We start from the raw sequence: 23,478 nt of genomic DNA, 5'->3' as shown, positions 1-23,478 counted from the left end.
CCGCCGAGGAGCGACCAGTTCAAGGAACAAGGTTTATGTTGCTCTCGCACGCTTCTAGCTAGCATCTGCACTCTTCCCGATTCCTCTGTGAACCTACGTCCTAATTGACGCATTTCTCAAGAGAAAACATCTCCGCTTCGCCAAGACCGGTTGGTTAGTTTGCAAATCAAGTTGAGTGCGTTCTAAAGGTGCCCACACCTTGTCTATCCCGTCCAGACTCACACTTACTCCTGCACACCTATTCTCAGTTGATGTTTCTTTATACAGCTTGTAGCACTCCGTTTCCAGAGGCTGCAGTTAACCACCTCATTTTAAAAATACATAACGCAAATATACAATGTGGCAGGCTATCATCGGAGAGCTGAGTGGGTGGAGCATAACGAATCCGTTTACCTGGTTTAATTAATTAAAAAGGGCTTATCCCTTAAAAAATTCTGTTATGATCACTATATCGAACACTCATGATTACGATACAATTTGCATTCTGTAATGAAGAAATTCATGTTCCCACCATAAGCTGCTTTTAGTGAATAATGTCTTGTCGGCGTCTAGTTTAGGTAGGAAGTATCATTTTGAAGTCGACTTAAAAATAAGTCATAATATCTTGGTAGGGTAGGTTAACACTTGTTTTGAACTGTAGTGTGAAGATGTATTATGTTTTAAAATTAATTGTTCCTCACGATGATTTCCTGGCTTTTCTCACGTCGGCACTTTCTAAGAAGATACTTGCTTTGACACGTATGAACTTGCGCCAATGAAGATGTGTTTATTTTTTGTTTTTTATTTTTTGAGGAAAGCTGGGCTGTGAAGAGAAGGAACATTTGATGGTAGGAGAGGTTCTCCTGGAGTTCGCCAAACCCAAACCCTTCCATCACTTTGCCACAGGGTATAGTATGATTCATGAATCCAGACCACTAGATTCCAGTCAGCATCTGTACAGTGGCGCCGCTATTTACACCACATCAAGCTTCGCTTAACAATGACTACAGTAATGTGTGGGTTATGTGGGGCGGATCGAACATTATACCCTTACTTTTTAATTCCCTACGTGCAGTCACTGTGCTAGCTGGACTACTGGTAGCGCTTTGAAAGTCAAGCGTGCCCCTCTCTTGCTGGGAACACTTCCAATGAGGTGTCAATGCCTATGGAGGAATGGCGGCCAATTCTTCCTCAAGACCTGAGACTAGAGAAGGGAGCGATGTGGACGCTGGGGCCTGGAGAGAAGTCGACGCTCGTAACTCACCCCGGAGGCGAAACTTCCTGCCAGACCGAGGAAAAATTTGGAAGTTCCTATGGGGCCAAACTGCTGAGGTCATCGGTCCCTAGCCTTACACACTAATTAATATAACTTAACTTACGCTAAGGACAATACACACACTCATGCCCGAGGGAGTACTCGAACCTCCGACGGGGATAGCCGTGCATTCCGCCGTCGATTTATCAAGAAGCCACCTCTGTGCAAGCAGATTTATGAGTGGCATACAAAATTCTAGGAAGTTGGTTGCATATGCAGCAGGAAGATCACTGTTCGGCCCGCAAGTCTGATGAAAATGTCGAGCGTATCTGAGTTCACAAGGATTCCTCGGACGTTCACAAGACGGACAGGTCAGGAACTTCAACTTCCTCAAATAACGGTGTGGCGTGTTATGAAACGACGCCTGCATATGAAGCTTTACAAGTTGCAGTTACTGCAGCAATTGCTTCCCGGTGACCGTAACACAAAGTTTCTAATTTTGCGTTGTAGTTCTCCAGAACATGGCAGAGGACACCCTTTACAACGACTCATCTTATCGGACGAACCGACGTTTAATCTATCGGGTAATGTAAACCGCTATAATGTAAGAATTTGGGTCTCACAGAATCCTAACGTTTCCGTCGAACATGAAAGAGACTTACAGATACTGAATGTGTTTCGTGCCGTTTCTGTTCAAATGGCTCTAAGAACTGTGAGACTTAACATCTGAGGTCATCAGTCCCCTAGAACTTACAACTACTTAAACCTAACTAACCTAAGGACATCACACACATCCATGCCCGAGGCAGGATTAGAACCTGCGACCGTAGCAGCCACGTGGCTCAGGACTGAACCGCTAGAACCGCTCGGTCACAACGGCCGGCCAGTTTCTGTTCACAAAGTTTATGGACCTTTCTTTTCTGCGGGGGAAACTGTGACAGGAATGTCGTACCTGGGCATGCTGCAAAATTGGTTGTTCCCTCAACTACACGAAGATATCAATGATTTCATTTTAATGCTTGATGGCGCCCCACTTCACTTTCACCTTGTGGTGCGGCATTATCTTAACAACAGCATCTTACAACGTTGGATTGGAAAAGGTGAGCAACAATTGCTTGTTCATTGGTTTTGGCATCCCAGGTCACCAGACCTTACACCTTACGACTTTTATCTGTGGGAATACTCGTTGATCCGTGTGTAGATTGAAATGGGCTATCGTATCTTCGTTTCTCGAGCAACACATAGCTCTCATGTTGAGAGTACGGTATACTGTTTGTGCGAATATAAAACTATAAACTTTTCTCCAATCAGTGACATTTGCAATATCTTTTGTCTCTCATTCAAAGAAGAGCCAAAGAAATTGTTATAGGCATGCGTATTCAAATTCAGAGATAAGGTAACAGGCAGAACACGTCGCTGCGGTCGACAAGACTACAAGTGTCTGGCGCAGTTGTTAGATCGGTTACTGCTGCTACAGTGGCAGGTTATCAAGATGTAAGTGAGTTTGAACGTGCTGTTATAATCGGCGCTCGAGCGATGGGACACAGCATCTCCGAGGTAGCGATGTAGTGGGGATATTTCCGTATGACCATTTCACAAGTGTACCGAGAATATCAGGAATCCGGTAAAACATCAAATTTCCGACATCGCTGCGGCCGGAAAAAAAAGATCCTGCAAGAACGGGACCAACGTCGACTGAAGAGAGTCGTTCAACAGTGACAGAAGTACAACCCTTCCGCAAACTGCTGCAAATGTCAATGCTGGGCCACCAACAAGTGTCAGCGTGCGAACCATTCAACGAAACACCACCGACATGGGCTTTCGGAGACGAAGGCCCAATGTCGTACCCTTGATGACAGCACGATACAAAGCTTTAAGTCTCGCCTGGGTCCGTCAGCACCGACATTGGACTGTTGATGACTGGAAACTTGTTGATTGGTCGGTCGGATCTGGTTTCAAATTGCATCAAGCTGATGGACGTGCACTGGTATGGAGACAACCTCATGAGTCCATGGACCCTGCATGTCATCAGGGGACTGTTCAAACTGGTGGAGTCTCTGTGATGGTGTGGGGCGTGTGCAGTTGGAGTGATATGGGACCCCTGATACGTCTAGATACGACTCTGACTGATGACACATACTAAGCATTCTGTCTGATCACCGCATGCATTCATGTACATTGTGCATTCCGACGGACTTGGGCAATTCCAGCAGAACAGTGCGACACCGCATACGTCCACAATTGCTACAGAGTGACTCCAGAAACACTCTTATAAGTTTAAACACTTCCGCTGGGCACCAGGCTCCCCAGACATGAACATTATTGAACAAATCTGGAATGCCTTGGAACGTGCTGTTGAGAAGAGATCTCTATCCCCTTGTGCTCTTACGGATTTATGGACAGCCCTGCAGGACTCATGGTATCAGTTCCGTCCAGCAATACTTCAGACATTAGTCGAGTCCATGCCACGGGGTGTTGCGGCACTTCTGCGTGATCACGGGGCCCGTACACGATATTAGGTAGGTGTACCAGTTTCTTCGCTCTTTAGTGTACTTTGTCTGTAATAAACAGGCGGAATCTCTTTTTGTTTTTTTTTTTTTTTGAATCGTCCTGTACAATGGCGACCCCACCTCACGTGACATCTAGTGTCCTGATACTGTTGATAAGGTACCAGGTAGTGCGAAATTTCTAGATAAGTCAGATCATCGGTTGGAGAAAGTCAAGAGCATACCACCCCAACAGGAGCATCCCTAGCAAGTTGCTGTGGCTCCAAACTAACAATCTTGTTGATGCAGCCTATTCTTACAAAAAGCAAAGTTTAAGTCGCCAATATTCCAAAACTTATTACGATCTGTTATTGAGGAAGGCTAGGGTTAGAGAAATGGCCTATGACATACGAATACTTCACCACTAGAATTCCATATACCCACTACCGCATTTTTCTTCGTTTCTTGGGAGCTCCCACTGGGAGGAGGGCGTTGCGTGCGGTGCGCCAGAGAAAATCGTGGGAAGCAAAGCAGTGCTTGGAGCACTCTGTAAGAGAGACACTCCGGCAAGTTTGTAAAGCTCGGCTCGGCCGTGCAGGGAGAACTTTGGCGGCGATCGAGCTCGGAACCCAGCAAGTAGCTGCGCACCGAACAGGACCCGCCGTTGCGCCTCGCTAGACCACAACTTTGTCGAACGGCACATTAACAGCTCTGACCTAAACTTTTTTCCCATTAAGTAATTAAAAGCGTCACGAACACTGCGAAGCAAGAAAAGGAAAAAAAAGTTAAACGCTATGTAGAATGTCGAAGGAAAATGAAACTGATGCCATGGTGACATAAATAAAAGATTCAAGTTTCAGGGCAGTACAACAAAAAAATAAGAGTGTCCAAAGCACGTGCTGCATAGACGTGACGGTGGAAGTGATAAATCAAGTGACGGTGGGAGTAAGGGTAGCTGGATGCCTGCAAAATACTTCATAAAGGAACGAATTGATGACAACTGAGGGGAAAACAGAAATATGTAGAACAAAGACGCGGCCTGTTTGACATGTTAAACAGAAATTGGAGCAGAAACGAGAAAGGTAAGTTAATGGTTGTGGAAATGGAGGTAATAAGACAGATCCAAGGAGTAACGTTGTGAGAAAAATGAACAGTTGTGTCGGTAAGGAAACGGTGTGGAATAAAAAATAAAGAAATGGATAGAGACAAGAAAAATATAATTGGATCATGTGGAATGCATAGACCCCACAAGACTAGCTAAAATTTGTAAACATGAACGACTGCAAGGGAAACGTCTACATGGACAACCATGCAAGAAGGGGACAGGAGTCGGTCCAGTACATCCACGGAATGAGGCAGACAAACAGCGGCAACCATAGTCAGCAGAAGAGAAGCAGTACAACCGAAACTTGATTTTGAGCGGTCACCTGCCACGCTGCCCCGAACCCACTTTACGAGGAGATGTGACAGACCCGTGATCGGCCAACAAAATGCTCTAAATCGTGACCAAAAGTCTAAATGTTATGTAATTCACAACAAAATTGGTGCGATCATATAAACTGACATGCAAAACTTAAGGAGGAAAGGAACTTTCGCCTGATACGTCGTTGCCAAGTAACATAGCTCGACGGAACTTCGAGTGCATACAGAGAAAACTGCTACAGTGCAGTACAGAAGAGGTAACTGAAAGAAATACGAAATGTGATGAACAGAAATGACACTTTTATCCAATAGTAATAAGTAGACTGAAGTCGCCGCAGGTTACGATGATCCTCTGGACATTTCAACAGGTAGCACATCATTCTTAATAAGATGAGTGATGGCCACGGATGGCATCGTATGCTTAGCAACGTGCTCCCATGCTGGTCACGGGTTTGGTAAAGGACTGTTTTGGTTTATAGTTCCATCCCGCCACCAGCGCGGTTGAAAACCGCTGAATGTTCATTGTTGCATGTGAACATGCTGCAGCACGTCTTCCCAACGCATGCCGAACGTGATCGATGACACTTAAATCGTTGGAACGGGCAGGCCAGTTCATTCACCGAATATCCTCTCGTTCCAAGAGCTATTCCACCTGCGCTGTTCGATGCGGTCGCGCATCTTCATCCACAAAAACTGGCCCTGTGCGTGTACTGAGGGTTCCGTACGAACGTAATTATGTATAAAAACAGTTCATTCATTCCTGGAACCGAGACCTTCCACAATTTTTGTCTGATATCGTCACTGATACTGGCAAAATATCGGTCCCAGGGATTCCAAGACTTTCCAGGATGAAACTTCCTGGAAGATTAAAACTGTGTGCTGGACCGAGACTCGAACTCGGGTCTTTTGCCTTTCGAGGGAAAGACGGAATGAGAGCTGTGAGGACAGATTCTGAGTTGTGCTTGGGTAGCTCAGATGGTAGGAGAATCTGCAACGAACTGACGCATGGTGCAGGGAATGGCAATTGAATCTCAATGTAGATAAATGTAATGTGCTGCGAATATACAGAAAGAAAGATCCTTTGTCATTTAGCTACAATATAGCAGGTTAGCAACTAGAAGCAGTTAATTCCATAAATTATCTGGGAATAGGCATTATGAGCGATTTATATTGGGATGACCATATAAAATTAATCGTCGGTAAAGCAGATGCCAGACTGAGATTCATTGGAAGAATCCTAAGGAAATGCAATCCGAAAACAAGGGAAGTAGGTTACAGTACACTTGTTCGCCCATTGCTTGAATACTGCTCACCGGGTGGGATCCGTACCGGATAGCGTTGATAGAAGAGATAGAGAAGATCCAACGGAGAGCAGCGCGCTTCTTTACAGGATCATTTAGTAATCGAGAAAACGTTACGGGGATGATAGATAAACTCCAGTGGAAGACTCTGCTAGAGAGACGCTCAGAAGCTCGGTACGGGCTTTTGTTGAAATTTCGAGAATATACCTTCACCGAGGAGTCAAGCAGTATATTGCTCCCTCCTACGTATATCTCGCGAAGAGACCATGAGGATAAAATCAGAGAGATTAGAGCCCACACATAGGCATACCGACAATCTTTCTTTCCACGAACAATACGAGACTGGAATAGAAGGGAGAACCGAAAGAGGTACTCAAGGTACCCTCCGCCACACACCGTCAGGTGGCTTGCGGAGTATGGATGTAGATGTAGATGTAGAGCACTTGCCCGCTGAAGGCAAAGGTCCCGAGTTCGAGACTTGGTCCAGCATAGAGTTTTAATCTGCCAGGAAGTTTCATATCAGCGCATACTACGCTCCAGAGTGAAACTTTCATTCTGGAAACTTTAGAGGATGTTTGAAGTCGGATAAGCAATGAGAAAAAATCTTTTTTTCCTGTGGTATAATTACAGGTTATTACTTTTCGCATTATTTCCTTTACTTGTAATGCGAAACCTTGCTTCTTGTCAAATTTCATGAGTCTATATCAACGGTAAGTCCCCTATAGGTTTTGATGAGTGAGTTTGCGAATATCTAAGTACGTGAACTAAATCTCCGTATGTTTTCATTGTATTGAGTTAGAAACTTCAGTTTCTTTCACCGCCAAGGAAGAATATTCCTTAGTAAGTGACATAAATTTCAACCTAATACGTCAATCCTTTCCTGAGAAAAAGGGGTCTTAATAGACGCACGGACAGGCTGACAGTCAGATAACAAAAAACTTTTTTTCTTGTGATACAGTTACAAATTGACAATTTTCGTACTTTTTCCTTTAGTTCTACTGTAAAAACTTGCATCTTGCCAAATTTCATGATTCTAAGTCAATGGGAAGTGCACTATTGGTCTCTCGATTACATTGACTTAGAGCTTTAGTTTTTTACACTGCCATGGTGTGGTGCAATGGTCAGTATTTCTGTAAAGTAAACAAGAAGACCCGCGTTCGAGTCCCGGCCGCAGCACAAATTTTAATTCATTTCCTCAGATTCCAACATTATAGTAGAGAAAGTTAAATGCCTGGGGTAAAATTTAATTATAAGAACTATAATTTCACAGTAACGTTCACCTGGTTGTGAACCGCGATCAAAGGTTTGACCAGCACGCCCGTGTAACATTATGCCTCCTCGCAACGTCACACGTGGCCCACCAAAACGATCATATTCGACAATATTCTTGGGTGCTTTACGTGTCCCAATCTCTCATCATGTGAGGGTACGTCCAACACATATGAACACTCAGTTTCAAAAGGAATGGCAGACTTTCAACTTTGAGTGACTAACGTTTCCGTAGGAAACTTTGTTGCGGAGAAATGACTTAGCCACAGCCTAGGGGATTGTTTTCAGCATTAATGTTGAACTTGCCGGTGGTGTAACGAACTCATTCTGCAAATAAACGCCTAGGCTGTGGCCGTGCCGATTCGTCGAAAGAAGTTTGCTTTTCATTCATTAAAATATACTCCAGGATCTTGCAACCGTTTGACGTCAACGATATTAGTTTGTACCTCTATATATCCGTATCTTTTGCCCATCTTGTATATGGGAGTAACGTGTTCTCTTTCACGGTTATGCAGGACTATTTGCTGCTCAAGAGATCCTGGATAGACATAAGCTAGGTAACTAAGTCCAACCGGGTTTGAGAGATGCTGCAGATTTGCGGCCAGTGCTGTAGACGGTACAACTTGTTCATAGAAAATAGCAGCGAGCAGCTGTAACATTTCTTTCAATTAGTGTGGACGTCTCGTCGGTTACTGCCCGAATTGTAGGTTGTCCAGGATTGCAAATCTTTTTCTTTTCATGTTCTTATGGTTAGCTTAAAGTAATAGCACAGTGACGTTCGAGAAGATGATACTACAGTAAGTAGCTTCATTGGTTCACGGGCATCGCGTCGGACAATGTTGTGGAAGCTGCACAGTATTTCAACGAGACAGCTGCTAGTCATCTTCAGGTGCTCACCGGCGTGTTGCTGCAATGGCTTGCTAATATACACGCAGAATCACCAGGAAAACATTTTAAAATATGTTTTGTGACTTTTTTGGAGAGGGCCCACATTTGCATACCATTTTCTTCTAGTGCTATTTTATGAGTCTTTTTGTGACTCTGGAATAAATTCATATTAATAATCGTTTTGCGTCTCGTCATTCAGTGTAGTTGTTACAGTTGTTAATGAAGGATAAAAATAATAAAAAAATTATATCAAAAAAAAAGAAAGTACTTTAAAGTCAAAAATAAAATAGAGTGCTCACATTTACAACCTCTCCTCCAGTTTAGCAAAGAGTAAAAGGTCAGTTAACCGCGGCACAAGTTTCATTTTGTGCCATGAATTGTGACCGAATTGTGTCTTTTCTGCAAATGCGCAAATGTGCGAGAATTCTTTCAGAGATAGAGTTATTATAATAGAAAACGTGTTACTTTGCAACTGTGGTTTATGTCAGGACTTTTGCCTGACACTGTCCACTGTCATATTAATGATGCACTTGTAATTGGTAAAATCCTAATTTTTTTATCCAGTGCTTAAACTGATTAAGGGACAAAAAGCCAGGATAGGGGTTTAGTTGATGCTATCGCTACTTTATGGGTTTCATGCATGATGTATGTTTAGCAGGAACGTGTATCCGAGATTCACTCTTTCGTGACATACAACGGCACGTGCGTGCAGAATACAGACTGGTAACTGCGAATTACAGATCTACCTAGTCCAAATTATGCAATATGCAACTGTCATCTGTAAAATATCCAGCTCACCTGGCGATCTGCTTGAAGTGGAACTTGCGTCTTGGTTTGCGACACTTTCCAGAATCCCGTCCTTTCTTCCACACATGCGACTTCCATGCTGGCTCCTGTAACAATGATAATTTATGATGGTACCACCAATCCTGCGCCTCTGTTGGTGCGTAACTTACGTAGACAATGTTGCGACAATGTATGAAATGCATTTATAGAATACGCGGGCAGGAGTCAAGAAGGAGGTAGTAAAATGAGAAAGGGAAATTCAACACAAAGACCTTGCTTGAGATTTCTTCGAGGTGGTTACCGATTAAGATTAATTTTCAAGAAGGCGGAAACATTTGTTTTATTGAACATCTAAATTAGGAGGCATTTGGTTGTAAAAAATAATATGTGAATAATGTAGAAACATTCTACTGATACGCCATAATAGCACAGATCACCTTTCCAAAACAAAAAATGTTTACACAAGCACACTTACCTCACGTTAGAGCAGTGTATGGGTGGTGTGTATGCAGATAAAACGGGAGACATATCTAGATGTAACTGATTATGCCCTACCGCATCGTCTCTGAGTAGCGAGTTAAAGGTCTTCAAAATAAGGTACGTCAACTTTGATTTCTAAGAAAATCTGCAATCCACTCCGAGTCGATATTACAGTGAAAAAAATAAAAAAATAAGATCGATAAAACACGGTATCGCATGGCTCATTATACAGAATGCGACGACATCAGTGAGATGTTTACGGTGTGACCAGATCGTAACGCCCAAATTTCGTTGTGTCTCATGTGCAAAACTAACGAAGACACGGATTAACACCTAACAAAGATATCTCACAGGAGCGTATAAGACACTAAGGGTCGCTACAAAAGTACAAACCTGCAGGTCAGGCCTTGAGAATGTACTCGAGGGGATCCTTTCTCGTAGATGGCGTAGGACTTTTTTTTTTTTTTTCGTCTGTCTTCACAACGGTTAGATACGATGCGTCAAGGTCCTTCTCCTTTGCAAATCTCTTTATCTTAGAGCAGCACTTCCTGCCAAAGACCCCAATTACTTGTTTGATATATTCCAATCTCTATCTTCCCTCTACAGCTGTTTGATCCAATGTCTTAAATACGAGACCTATCATCTTGTTCTTTTTTCTGGTCAGAGTTATCCACAGATTCCTTTCCTCGGCAGTTCTACGGAGTACTTCATTTCTTATCTTCTCAGCCACTTTTCAGCACCCTACTGTAACAGCACATATCAAACGCTTCAGTTCTCTTGTTTCCTCTTATGAATATGCTCCTGAAATTCTTGTCTGTGAGTCGTCATTGTGACAGAGGTATCGGACGCAGGAGTCCCCCACGGACATGAGAAAAACTTCATGATTTTGACATTTCTGTTCAAATTCTGATGACTACTTGTATGTATGTTACGGTATAAAGACGGAGTCAGTCAAGCAGAAATCACAATTAGTATTGTGGTCAGCCGAAATCACGTCCATGAAAAAGGTGTAAAGGGAAATTCGTCGTGTGTGTGTGAGAAACTAGAATCAAATATCTAAAGGATAGATGCATAGCACAGTCAGTTTCTAGACATGAATTATTGTGTAACGCACGAAGCAGGACCGCCAAGTTCCTAATAAACAGGTAGAGGTTGCCTGTCAAAAGAAGCTGAGCAGATTAAAGAAATCAGTTGGACAGGCTTCACAAAACGTTCAGATATACAAAATAACAGTGTGCGATTTCCATGAAAGATAAGTGAGGCAGTAAATGTACAAAGCATATATTGTGCAGAGGCTGTAATCACTGATCGAGACACAGCGGAATAGCTTTACAAGTCACATGTTAAACAGAACTGATAAAAATGAAGATTTTATGAAAAGCATTTTTGTCTAGAAGGAAGTAACATTTCGTATTTCGGGAATAGTTAATAACATCCGAAATACACTGAAGCGCGAAAGGAACTGGTATAGACATGCGTATTCAAATAAACAGATATGTAAACAGGCAGAATACGGCGCTGCGGTCGGCAACGCTTATATAAGAGAAGTGTCGGGCACAGTTGTTAGATCGGGTACTGTTGCTACAGTGGCAGCTTATCAATATTTAAGTGAGTTTAAACCTCATGTTACAGTCGGCGCATGAGCGATTGGACACAGCATCTACGGGGTAGCTATGAGGTGTGGATTTTGCCGTACGACCATTTCACAAGTGTACCGAGAATATCAGGAATCCGGTAAAACATCAAATCTGCGACGTCGCTGCGGCCGAAAAAAGATCCAGCAAGAACGGGAACAAGAACGACTGAAGAGAATCGTTCAACAGTGACAGAAGTACAACCCTTCCTTAAATTGCCCCAGATTTCAATGCTGTGCCCTCAGCAAGAGTCGGCGTGCGAACCATTCAACGAAACATCATCGATAAGGGGTTTTGGAGCTGAAGGCCCACTCGTGTATCCTTGATGACTGCAGGATACAAAGATTTACGCCTCGCCTGGGGTCGTCAACACCGACATTGGACTGCTGATGACTGGAGACTTGTTGCCTGGTTGGACGGATATGGAGACAACCTCATGAATCGATGGAACATACATGTCAGTAGGGGACTGTTCAAGCTGGGGAGGCTCTGAAATGGTGTGGGGCGTGTGCACGTGGAGTGATATGGGATCCCTGATACGTCTAGATACGACTCTGACTGCTGACACGTACGTAAGCATCCTGTTCGATCACCTGCATGCATCTATGTCCATTGTGCATTCCGACGAGCAATTTCAGCAGGACAATGCGACAGCCCACGCGTCCAGAATTGCTACAGAATGGCTCCAGGAAACTATTTTGAGTTTAAACACTTCCGCAGGCCACCAATCTCCCCAAACATGAACATTATTGAGCATATCGGGGATGCCTTGCAACTTAGTGATTAGAAGAGATCTCACACCCTCGTGCTCTTACGGATTTACGGACAACCCTTTAGGATTCATGGTGTCAATTCCCCCCAGAAATACTTCAGGCATTACTCGAGTCCATGCCACGTCGTGTTGCTGAACTTCTGCGTGCTCGCGGTTGCCCTACACGATATTAGGCAGATGTACCAGTTTCTTGGGCTCTTCAGTGTACAATACGCACCTGATTTTAAAGAACAGATACCTCTAAGATTGAGGTCTGGAGTTGACTGTTGTGTAACATGATCCTCGGACTATTTTTATCCTCATAGAAGACCAACATTTCATCAACGTACTTTGATATATTGACTGACCACACCTTTTCATACGTAGTTTTAAGTATTGCAGCAGCCCATATCGTTTAACAAGGTCAGTGTCTTATCCCGAAGTACGAAGGAAATAACGGATATTATTGATGAGCCTTGATGCATTTCGACCACGAGCCCGCGCACACCGTACCGCACCGACTAAGGCCCAGTCTGCAGGTCAAACCGGCACCTGCCAGGAAGCGTCAAGTGCGCTGCTAGAGGTCAGGACGTACACGAACTATCTTTTTACTCACAGCATGTGACTGAAAGTAGTACACAGAGGGCAGTCATCACCGAGTAAGCGTCTGGGCCAAGCGCCGAGAGCAACAGCTGTTGCATAATCGGGATCTTACTACAGTGCATCCTGGAAGATGAGTCGCAGTCCACCGTTAGCTACGCCACGGACTCGTCCCTCCGGGGAACCGCAAGACTCCGGAGCATTAATAGTAGACGTGTGGCCTTCAACGTCTTATCAACAGTTTGGACCTACAATTAATACTGATTGATAACTGTGGCTACACCGACTCTAATTCTCTCGCCCCTTGTGGAGATCGACTGTCACTAGTTGGTGGCCAACTCCAGAATGACTGTCACTAATTGGTGTTCAACTCGAGAAACACTAACTGACCTACTTATCGTTATCTGGCATTACGCTGACAGCCATCAGCATAATTTGAGTTGGTTTAAGTACTATTCAATACTGTCCTTCCACCATAACTAATTAGTCGAAGTATTAACTGTTCTTATTATTTGAATTGGCCTTCTGCAAAAGGATATTTTGTTAGCAGCATATTTAGCCAGAAATTAATTGTTCTTGATGTAATTTGGCCTTCAGTGGAATTATTGTTTCTTAATTAGACTTTCAGCCCGCAGGTCACCACTGGAAAGAGATTTACAGGAAATGAACTTTGTTTCTTTTACTTCTTGAGAATCGTTCTTATTCGCTGACTGCGGATTTAACAAACCCCTAAGCTCCTATCCCAGCAACATCGCTTCCCAGTAGCCACGGCCCTCAGTGTCTTCTTCTTGAGCTGACCTCCACACCCCTAGGTTTGGATCGTTGACACCATTATCATTCCGATGCCATAGTTTTTATAGCATATTTTCGTGTAATTAAACGTTATACCGAACGTCTCTCGTAGTTGTGACTGAAAGAAAATTTTTAGCTCCTTATAAGTTATATCGATGAACTGCATATCTATGTTCTTATTAGTTTCTGTGATGTCCTGTAAGGTATCATGATTCGATATACTTATGATACTTGTGACACATGAAGACAGAATGGGGATGGAAGGTGGTGTAATGGAATGCTGCGAAGCTCAGAAGACCAGAGTAACACAGAAAAGAAACCAGTCCGCCTAGAGACGTCGTCGAGAAGAAGGTATATGTATTAGAAGTTTCAAAGGCAACCACTTGCCTGATACTCGTAGGAGGGCTTGAGCATGTAGAGCGCCATCTCCTGGTGGAAGACGGGGCACACCGAGCCAGAGATTGGCGGCACGATCCAAATCCAGTCGGCGGGGCAGCCGTTGCGTAGCCGCATCTCGTTCTCGTAGTGCTTCATGAAGCTCTCGGAGGCCGTGTGGTGATCCACGATCGTCACGCCCCTCACCTGCAGATGGTAATGCACGTAAGTTACTAATTTACAACAGTACACATTCTAAACTGACCGTTTGTGGTCTTATTGTCCGTGCAATACAGTTGTGTTGAAAGCCGATAGAACATGAACCAGGTGTGATCAAGATCTCATTCAGTGGTAGCAGCCTGACGACCTCGACAGTTTGCGTGAAGGCCACAGTGCCTGTGACAAACACTTCCTAGTTCTGAGTAAGTACTAGTTACGGGCTTCCTGCGTGAAGGTAAGTTTCTTTAACAATTTTTGCACAATAAGGAAGCACACGAAAACACTTCCTAAAAGTATAAAAAAGACACCTTGTAATATAGCCAAGGTACTTTACTTGAAAATTACTTAATACTGTATGGGATGAATTTTTTACGTTTTTTTAAAGAAATGGTTGCATATTTTCCGTTCTGCTCCACCCAAAGGGCAGAATGGCATAAGGCAATTTTTTGTAAAGTTATTGTACAAATGTTGTAAGTTTTAGGAATAACATCATAAAATTAAGATATACAATTCTTTAATGGACAGTTTCGACCAAGGAATATGGAATCTTCAAAAACCGGTAAAAAATGAGAAAATATTTTAATGTTATTATGAAAAAGTATGATTATTTTAATGTTTAGCGCTAAGTTACTGTTACTTTTACATTATTAAATTCCAACACTTGTGCACCAGGTGTGTTGACAGTGATCTTATCTGAGAAACTATTTTATGTTGATTGCATGATATTTTATGAAAATCGCAGTGAGTAGAAATGACCGGGACTCGAACCCGGGATCTCCTGCCGCCGATTTAATTATCATTTCATTCTAGAGAAGCTGCACAGTCATCAATGTATCTGTTCTTTCGGGAACAGATACTACCATCATATGTACGTAAAGAGTAGGATTTGCGACGAGAAAAAAGGTAGCTGTTGAACGAAAAGAGTCTGAAAGTGTCTACAATTCGCTCCAGTGACGATTTGTAGTTTGTGAACGTTTCTTATGGATTCAAAGTTACGATTCCTCTCTTGTACTTACGGAGTAGTAAGGAACTGATATTTTCATCACAACTGACGTCCATCAGCCCTAATTTTCTGAGAAACTTAAAATAATCTCACGCTTCATTCGCTCTGAGTTCGTGGCGGCTGGTAACTGCTTCTCCGGCTTGGGGCGGTGTACTTATCACGACTTAGGTACAATGACATCAATTCGATGGCTCTTCTGGGAAGGTGATAAATGAAGCTATCGTCTATCACTCTGGTATGGAAAGAGCTAGAACTCACTGTCTTCGGAAGTGGTCTTTATTGTCATAACTGAAGTTGGAATAGGAGCCATAATTGTACCGCCAATTTAATCTTCTTCTCTTCTGTAACACTGTTGTATCTGACATTTTATAAAGAAATCAGTCGAGTCGGTTTCGATTCCTGTCTTTCTCTAGTCCTAACTAGCGCTCTGCCCCTAATAACGTCAACTGACCTTGCGATTTTCGTGGGAACCGTCCATGTGTTTGCCTTAAGCGATTTAGCAACAGCGAGTCGCCTGGGAGAAACAACGCTGCAGGTTAGACTACCCTCTAGCAATGCAGGTTGCACGTGGTAGCCTAATCGCCAGGCGGTACGATAACGTTAGCATTTCGAACGGCCTACGGCAGTGGTCGTAAGCATATAACAAACTATGTTGCACGGTAGCAGTGTCATGTGGAACAAATAGAACGCAGTTTCATATTACTACGCAAAACGGGGTATCGCTCCGCGACTTGACGGTAGTTCTGTCGGAGCTCACCTACTGAGGAGCATCGACCTGACCGTTGAAGAAATCCCAACGCACTCTAACGGCGAGTTCGACGGGATATTAGCAAATCAGGGAAAGCGCAAGACATCGCCACGCCTGGAAGAAGATAATCATATTCACTAATTTCGACTTAGTCTCTAAGTGGGGAATTGGCACATGCCAGGAATATTTGTACAGGGCAGACAACCAATAAAAACTAAAATAGCCTTGAATAATAAAATCTTGCTGAAAGTTATATATTTTAAATATCTAGGATGCGACATCACTTATAACAATGATATGGACCAAAAATTAAATAAATTGACTTGCATATGTGGAACGATGCAGAATAAAGCCAGGAAAGAATCCCAGACGAAGTATTATAACACAACAGAAGTAGGAGGAGGAGGATATTAGTGCTTAACGTCCCGTCGACAACGAGGTCGTTAGAGACGGAGCATAAGGAACCATCTCGGCATTTGCCTGAAGCGATTTTGGGAAATCACGGAAGACCTAAATCAGGATGGCCGGGCGCGGGTTTGAACCGTCTTCTTCCCAAATGCGAGTCCAGTGTGCTATTGTGGTGTGCATACTGTAAGACCTTCAGTACACACACCATCAGATTATTTGACTTGTCGCTCTAACGAAGTAGGCGAGTGTCAGCAATGTGTCTCGTGGTCTTATCGTGGCGTGTTTATCTTCTGTCGTTAGGTCAGACGATAGAAATGCCACTTGCACGCTTCGAGTAGCAGATTGACGGTGACCAACTTTAAACAGAATTTGATTAATTTTCACACACATTTATTAAAATAATAACAAGCATAAAAATTACTTAACTTGATTCTGGATGCTATTTACAATTGACAATCAGAAGTTCCTTTGGTATTGGTACGTTATCTTCATGACTATGTACAGGAATATGGTAATCTTATTAGGCGCAGACTGAAACTTGACTATAGACTGGTACAGACAAATGCAGACTGGTACAGACAAATGCAGACTAGCACAGACTGGTGCAGACAAATGCAGACTGACTAATTGGAGGTATGTACACTCATTCATGTATCACTGCGCGAGTGTGATCCACGAGGAGAAAAGGTTCTACGTTAGCAGCAATCTCATTGGCTGCGTTACATATTAATACGCGGATCAGCGGAAGCAGAATTTGGTCTGTCCCTATGGCAGCGCCATCTCGTATTGTGGAGACGGACGAGCGCTGCATCTGCACTGTTGTGCTTAGTGGGGCGCGCTCTAGTGGGAATGTTGTGTACGCGCTGACTACGTGGAACTATGTACACAACGGCTATACAACAGCAGTACCAAACCTGACCTATGAAAGTGAGACATGAGTGACGACAAGACACTAAGAAAGTAGAATACAGGCTCAAGAAATGAGATTTCTAAGAGAGTTGAAGAATGTATGAAGGAAGATCGTAAAAGAAATCAGGCTATAAGGAAAAATTTAGGAATATATAACCTAAACCAAAAAAGTAAAGGAAAATCGGAGAAAATGGAAATAACATGTAGCTGAATGAGTGAAGAAAGTTTCGCAGTAAAGGCTCAGAATTATTAATTTAAATACGTGAAGTAAAGAAGACTACACATCGACATTTTCAGTTATTTCAATAATTGTGATATTTATCAGTGGGCATGCCTGATACTGTTTGTTGGGAGTAGCGTTCCTGTTCCCACACACATATCAGCAGCACGACGAGGCTATTGTCAAGGTACAGAAATCACAGCAGCCGATTGGCAATGAAGTTACAAAATTTAGAGACACCGCCTAAAACCTAAATCTATATGGGTGAACGTGGATTTGAAGCCAGTCCCTCCACAAAGTTCAAACGTAATGAGTCTTCCTACTAGCTCGTACAGGGTATCACAAACCTTTAGATTAATAACTTGTAAATAAGTTCAAGGAACATAAAGTGAGTACTTTGAAATAAGAAAATGTCAGAAATGAATATGCAGTTTTTTGTACTAATTTTGTCCAAATGGAGACAGTAAAATGAATGGAAATAGCCAGCTGAAGCCATGAAGATGAAACTGTCCTTCGAAATGTATGTTAGCGAACAAAATGCGATACTTAAGTGACAGTAGGCAGACTTTATTATTTTCCGTTTAGTTTTCCTTCACACAAAGAGCTTACGCAGTATAGCAACAATTTAGGTTCATAGCAACTGCTCGAAGTCTCAATGCACGCACTGCAATGTAACTCACTGTCTGATCATTTGGCATCTTTCCTCCAACATGTTGTGTAACTGCCACTTCCACGGTGCTCTCCGGACTGTATTCTTCGGTGTGTGTATTTGACGTGACAGATTACAGGTGCTTGTCGACGAATCTTCTTCACACGATACAACGGAATCTCTTAAACTTCGACTTTAGAAATTTTTTTGTGGTGAACCTTTACCGGCTCTCTGTGACTTGAACGCTCAAGCCTCTCTTAAGTTCCTGTCCATAGCAACACGTTTCTCCAGTTAGGATGTCGCCTGTTGGCGAAACGTTTCTCTCTAGATTCGTTTGGCTTTCGAACAACTACTTCCCGCTGGACCAGCATGTCTGCAAATTCTTGCAACGAGTGGCTCTATTTTCTATAGTGAGTTGTGAAATGCAAAGAGTGGTTAATTCCACCGTGAACATATCACAAACGATGATGTCTTTTAAGGTGGCACCTCGAAAGTCGATGCGAAAAGGAGTTATTTCTTACGAGACGTAAGAAGTCTGTAAACACGTGACTCATATGCATTGTTCATTTCAGACATAGTAGCATATAAAAAATTATATTCCGACCATTAATTCATTAGGTTAAAATTAGTTTTATTTCTAATGCGCCACCTGCAGTTATGATATTTTATTATTCCGCTTTGTCCAACGCGTCCCGGAGCTCCATTTCCATTCCCAAAGACAACATTCACTTTCTTGGGTGTTACAACTGCTTCAGATGACAGCATAGTATTAAAACAGCGAAGTTCCAAAGATCTGGATTTTGGGGCTATAAAATCGCAAAACTGGAGCAATAATGGTGGGAAGGGAAATAAATGAAATTAAGGTAAACTCCCTGGCTTTTGCAGACGATTTTTCAATACTTTCAAAAAATCTAACAGAAGCAGTAACTCAAATAAATCATACGGAAAAAATAGGGAATTGTTTTGTCAGGTGAAAAAACAAAAATTTATGACAGAAATGAAAACTGTGCCAAAATACATATAGAAACACAAATGGGTGAAAACAGAGAGACTTAGTAAATTTAAATATCTTAGAGAATCAGCAGAACGTCTTGGAGTCAACAGAATGGGCTACAAAAATCTTCAGTAGATATAAAAGTTAATAAAATAGAGAGAGAATTTGGTTTGACAACAAATACCTACAGCGAGAAATGGAGATCCAGAAAAACAAAACACTGATCATCAGAGGTAAGAACAGAATGTTGATATTGATTTGAATGCTTAATAATGAATAATAAGCCGGCCATGCTTGAATGTACATGAAAATCTTTCTGTGGATACAATAAAAATTAAGGTAGTTGAGAAACGAGAAGTAACAAGGAGATCTATGAAAATCTGGGGGAAACATCAGAAGTAAAGGCAAAACGAAGATTAAATCTTTATTGACGACATGGTAAAGAAACAAATATACGTCTACTTTTGGAACAAGAAAACAACAATAGCTTGGATTACAGAAAAAAGAAAAAGTCGATAAAGAAACAATATAAAAGAGTCGAAAATCACAGAAAGAAAACTTTTCAAGAATAAAATACTATAATTAAAAAACATTCAAAGAAGAGAAAATAAGAAATGGGGAACAACATGGACAGGATAAAGGAAAGGACAATATGGGGAGAAAATGAGGGAGTATGGGAAAAATGGAAACAAGAAAGGAAGGAAGGAGAGGAGTTGTAGCTGTTACGTTCTCCAAAGTGGTCAATAAGGAGGTAAAACAAAAGTATTGTTATTTCATTTGGTCACGAAGTGTTCATCTTCTGCATCTGTGAAAAACTTCCACATTTGCATTTACATTTCAAATAGGACAGCACAAGCATATTAGAACAGGCAAAGAGGCAATTACTAGTTAAAAGCATTGTTCGCATATCAAACATAGGCCTTAATTCATGAAAGGAATTTCTGATAATGTACGCCTGGAGCGAAGAATTGTATGAAAGTGCATCATGGCCTTTGGGAATACTGGAGAAGAAGAAAAGTGAAGCGTTTAGGATGTGGTGCTATAGAAGGACAAAGAAAATTAGATGGATAGATACGATGAAATATGAGGAGGTTCTACGCCGAGTCGGCGAGAAAAGTAAATTTAGAAAACACTGACTGAAGAAGTGTCAGGATAGCAGGACATATGTTGAGACATTGAGGAGAAACTTCCATTCTGCTAGAGGGAGCCAAAGAATTAGGGGAAGACAGACACTGGAATATATCCAACAAGTAATCGAAGACGTTGGGTGTAAGCGACAATCTGAGTTGAGATTGCACAGGACAGGATGTAACGGCGGCCCTGTGTACACGTCTCAAAGCAAAATTCCAGATAAATGCGAGCAGGTCATGCACACCGAGGATTGTGCACAAACCTAATTACGTATATAGATAGATAATCCATCCTGGGAATCGAGGATTTCGACGATTTTTGCCTGTTATCGATATCGATACCTGTATCACACATGTCTCCTCATTCCTGAAAAAACAGGTCGGACAGTTGGATAACAAATGAAAAAAAAAATTTTTCGTGTGATATAATTATAAATACCAATTTTCGGATTTTTAAACTTACTTGTAGTGTGAAAACTAGCTTCTTGCCAAATCTCATGATCTAGGTCAACAGGAAGAACCCTACAGTTTTTCATTAGAGAGTTTGCGTGTGTCAAAATATGTGCCATAAATGGCCGTATCTTTTGACTGAGTTGGCTTATAAGCTTAAAAAATTTTTGCAGCATAAAGGGACCGTAGATATTAGTATATGAGAATAGTGGAAGAGAGGGAATCGTTGCTTCTTCGGTACCAGAGTGTCGCTATGGCTGTCCAACGTACGGGATTTGGGATCGAATTGCTGACTACTCGAGTCTCCACTCAGGCCTACCACAGCAATCGATTGTCTCGCAGCCTTGCGATGAGAACGGCACCAGTTCCCTCAACGAATGAAACCATCGTTTGTCCTTTTTTTATCGCAACTTGCGCACTTGCCATGGAAAACGATAACGAGCAAATTGTGAGAAACTGACATATATGAGCAAAGTTTTTGCACCTGTTGTACACATGTTACTGACGGCTAGTATCTTGATTTTAACATACAAACCTGATCCTACAGCGTATGCTGCCTTGCGAGACTGGGATCTGAGCCTGACATGCGAATTAACGACCGTTGCTCTGGTACATCGTTCACCCTAAATGAGGATTTTAGGTCATTGTTCACGCTCATCGCAGCATACACACTGTAGGACAAAAAAAACGTCCCACCACGAACGACTTATTCGAATGGGACGGAAATCGGTAGACATGATGAACATGCACAGAGAAACATATTATTACAATTTCACAAAAAACTGGATGATTTATTCAAGAGAAAGAGCTTCACAAACTGAGCAAGTCAATAACGCATCGGTTCACCTCTGACCCTTATGCAAATAATTATTCGGCTTAGAACTGATTGACATAGTTATTGGATGTCCGTCTCAGGGATATTCTGACAAGTTCTGTCCAACTGGCGGGGGTCAGATCGTCAGAATCCCGAGATGGTTGGAGGGTCCTGCCCATAATGGTCCAAAGGTTCTCATAAGGAGGAGATCCGGAGGCCTTCCTGGCCAAGATAGGGTTTGGCAAGCACGAAAACAAGTAGTAAAAACTCTCGCCGTGTGTAGGCGGGTATTATCTTGTTGAAATTTAAGCTCAAGATGGCTTGCCATGAAGGGCAATTAATCGGTGCGTAGAACATCGTTGACCTACCGCTGTGCTGTAAGGGTGACGCGGATGACAACCAAAGTGGTCCTGCTCTGAAATGAAATGGACCCACAGACCCTCTGGATATCGAGCCTTGTGGGAGGTGAGAGGCAGTTTGGTATCCCACCGCTGGTATCCCAGACACGCTGGTCATGAGGTCTCATTTCGAAGCTGAAGAAAATTTTACTTCCGTCACTGAGTTCCTAGACAGAATGTGCACACCATGCAAACGGGCTTGTTGGTGTACACAGGTAAGCTGCACTTCGGGTCGATGATAATCATGAATCTGGGACTCTAAGGGTCTGTCTGATGATTGGTCTTTCCGCACGTTCTGTTGTCTGTCTAGGACGACCGTTACCTTCTTGACGCTGTGTCCGGCTATGGTTTACTCGTTCCTGCCAACATCGTCGAATTGTGGCATCACTCCTATTCAAATGTCGAATGATTCGCCGACTACTCCAACTACTCCAACTGGCTTCTTTGAGCCCATCTATACTTCCCCCCTCAGATGCTGGTGTCTGCGTATATTGTTCACCGGCCTATCTGCTTTGATGTTTTGGTTTGTGGGGCGCTCAACTGCGGGGTAACCTGCGCCCGAGGGCCTGTCTGCGAGGCATAGTTACTGTCCAACTGAGTACACGGAACGAAATTCGCCTAGAGCTTACGTCCTTGTATCGACATGTCCCTTGTTTTCTATCATTGCCAGCTGCACGGTGAAACTGCAGTGAAGCGTCACACATTCATCCATTGGCCGCCAAAGTTTACAATTTTTTGCATTTTCCGTCGATACTTGTATGAATATCAATTTATGACCAACTTTCATAGCTCCTTCGCGATGTGTCTTTTTTTGGTTCAAAAATGTTCAAATGGCTCTGAGCACTATGGGCCTTAACTTCTGAGGTCATCAGTCCCCTAGAACTTAGAACTACTTAAACCTAACTAACCTAAGGACATCACACACATCCATGCACGAGGCAGGATTCGAACCTGCGACCGTAGCAGTCGCGCGGTTCCAGACTGTGGCGCATAGAACTGCTCGGCCACTGTCTTTTTTTTTTTTTGTCTGAGAATGTATTTCATTGGCTCCAATATCTTTCTCAGAAAAATCGATACACTAAGATCTAAGTTTACATGATTCGCAGACACTTGGCTCCATGATTTCTCTCCCTGAGGTTAACTGACGTCTGTGTGGACAGAAAGGGCGTCCGTTGACAGAAATGATATGTAGATAAACCAGTAATACCGGCCCCCCATCCAACAACTCTTTAAAGAATCGAGCTCCGTCCTGTAAACCGTCTGTTTCACGCATCTCAGTGTTAACAGCGAAAATACAGTAAGCGATAAACTTTCTTCCTTTCATTGTTTTGTCGGGGTTGTTAGTAAGAAAAAGATTCGGAAAGGTTTGAACTTATGTGTAGGGTTTGTTCGAAGTTGTTAAGTGGTCTTATACCCCAATACTGGGTGAAGTACACAGTGTGCCTCAAGACATACTTTATAACTTTAATGCTTGATTTATTTAAACATTTATCGTAAGGCTATACGTCTTAATGAGCA

General features: G+C 42.6%; 1 protein-coding gene across 1 annotated transcript in view; it reads right to left on the bottom strand.

The window, feature by feature from the left end:
• Window positions 1-23,478, bottom strand: part of LOC124790129 (nitric oxide synthase, salivary gland-like) — a 705,692-nt gene that overhangs the window by 135,582 nt on the left and 546,632 nt on the right. The window contains 2 exon segments of the mRNA XM_047257705.1: window positions 9,399-9,493; window positions 14,031-14,225. Of these exon segments, the coding sequence (XP_047113661.1) occupies window positions 9,399-9,493; window positions 14,031-14,225 (290 nt within the window).

This window comes from Schistocerca piceifrons, chromosome 1 (assembly GCF_021461385.2).
Source record: "Schistocerca piceifrons isolate TAMUIC-IGC-003096 chromosome 1, iqSchPice1.1, whole genome shotgun sequence".
In the NCBI taxonomy this organism is placed as follows: domain Eukaryota; kingdom Metazoa; phylum Arthropoda; class Insecta; order Orthoptera; family Acrididae; genus Schistocerca; species Schistocerca piceifrons.
This window is presented reverse-complemented; position numbering and strand designations above follow the sequence as displayed.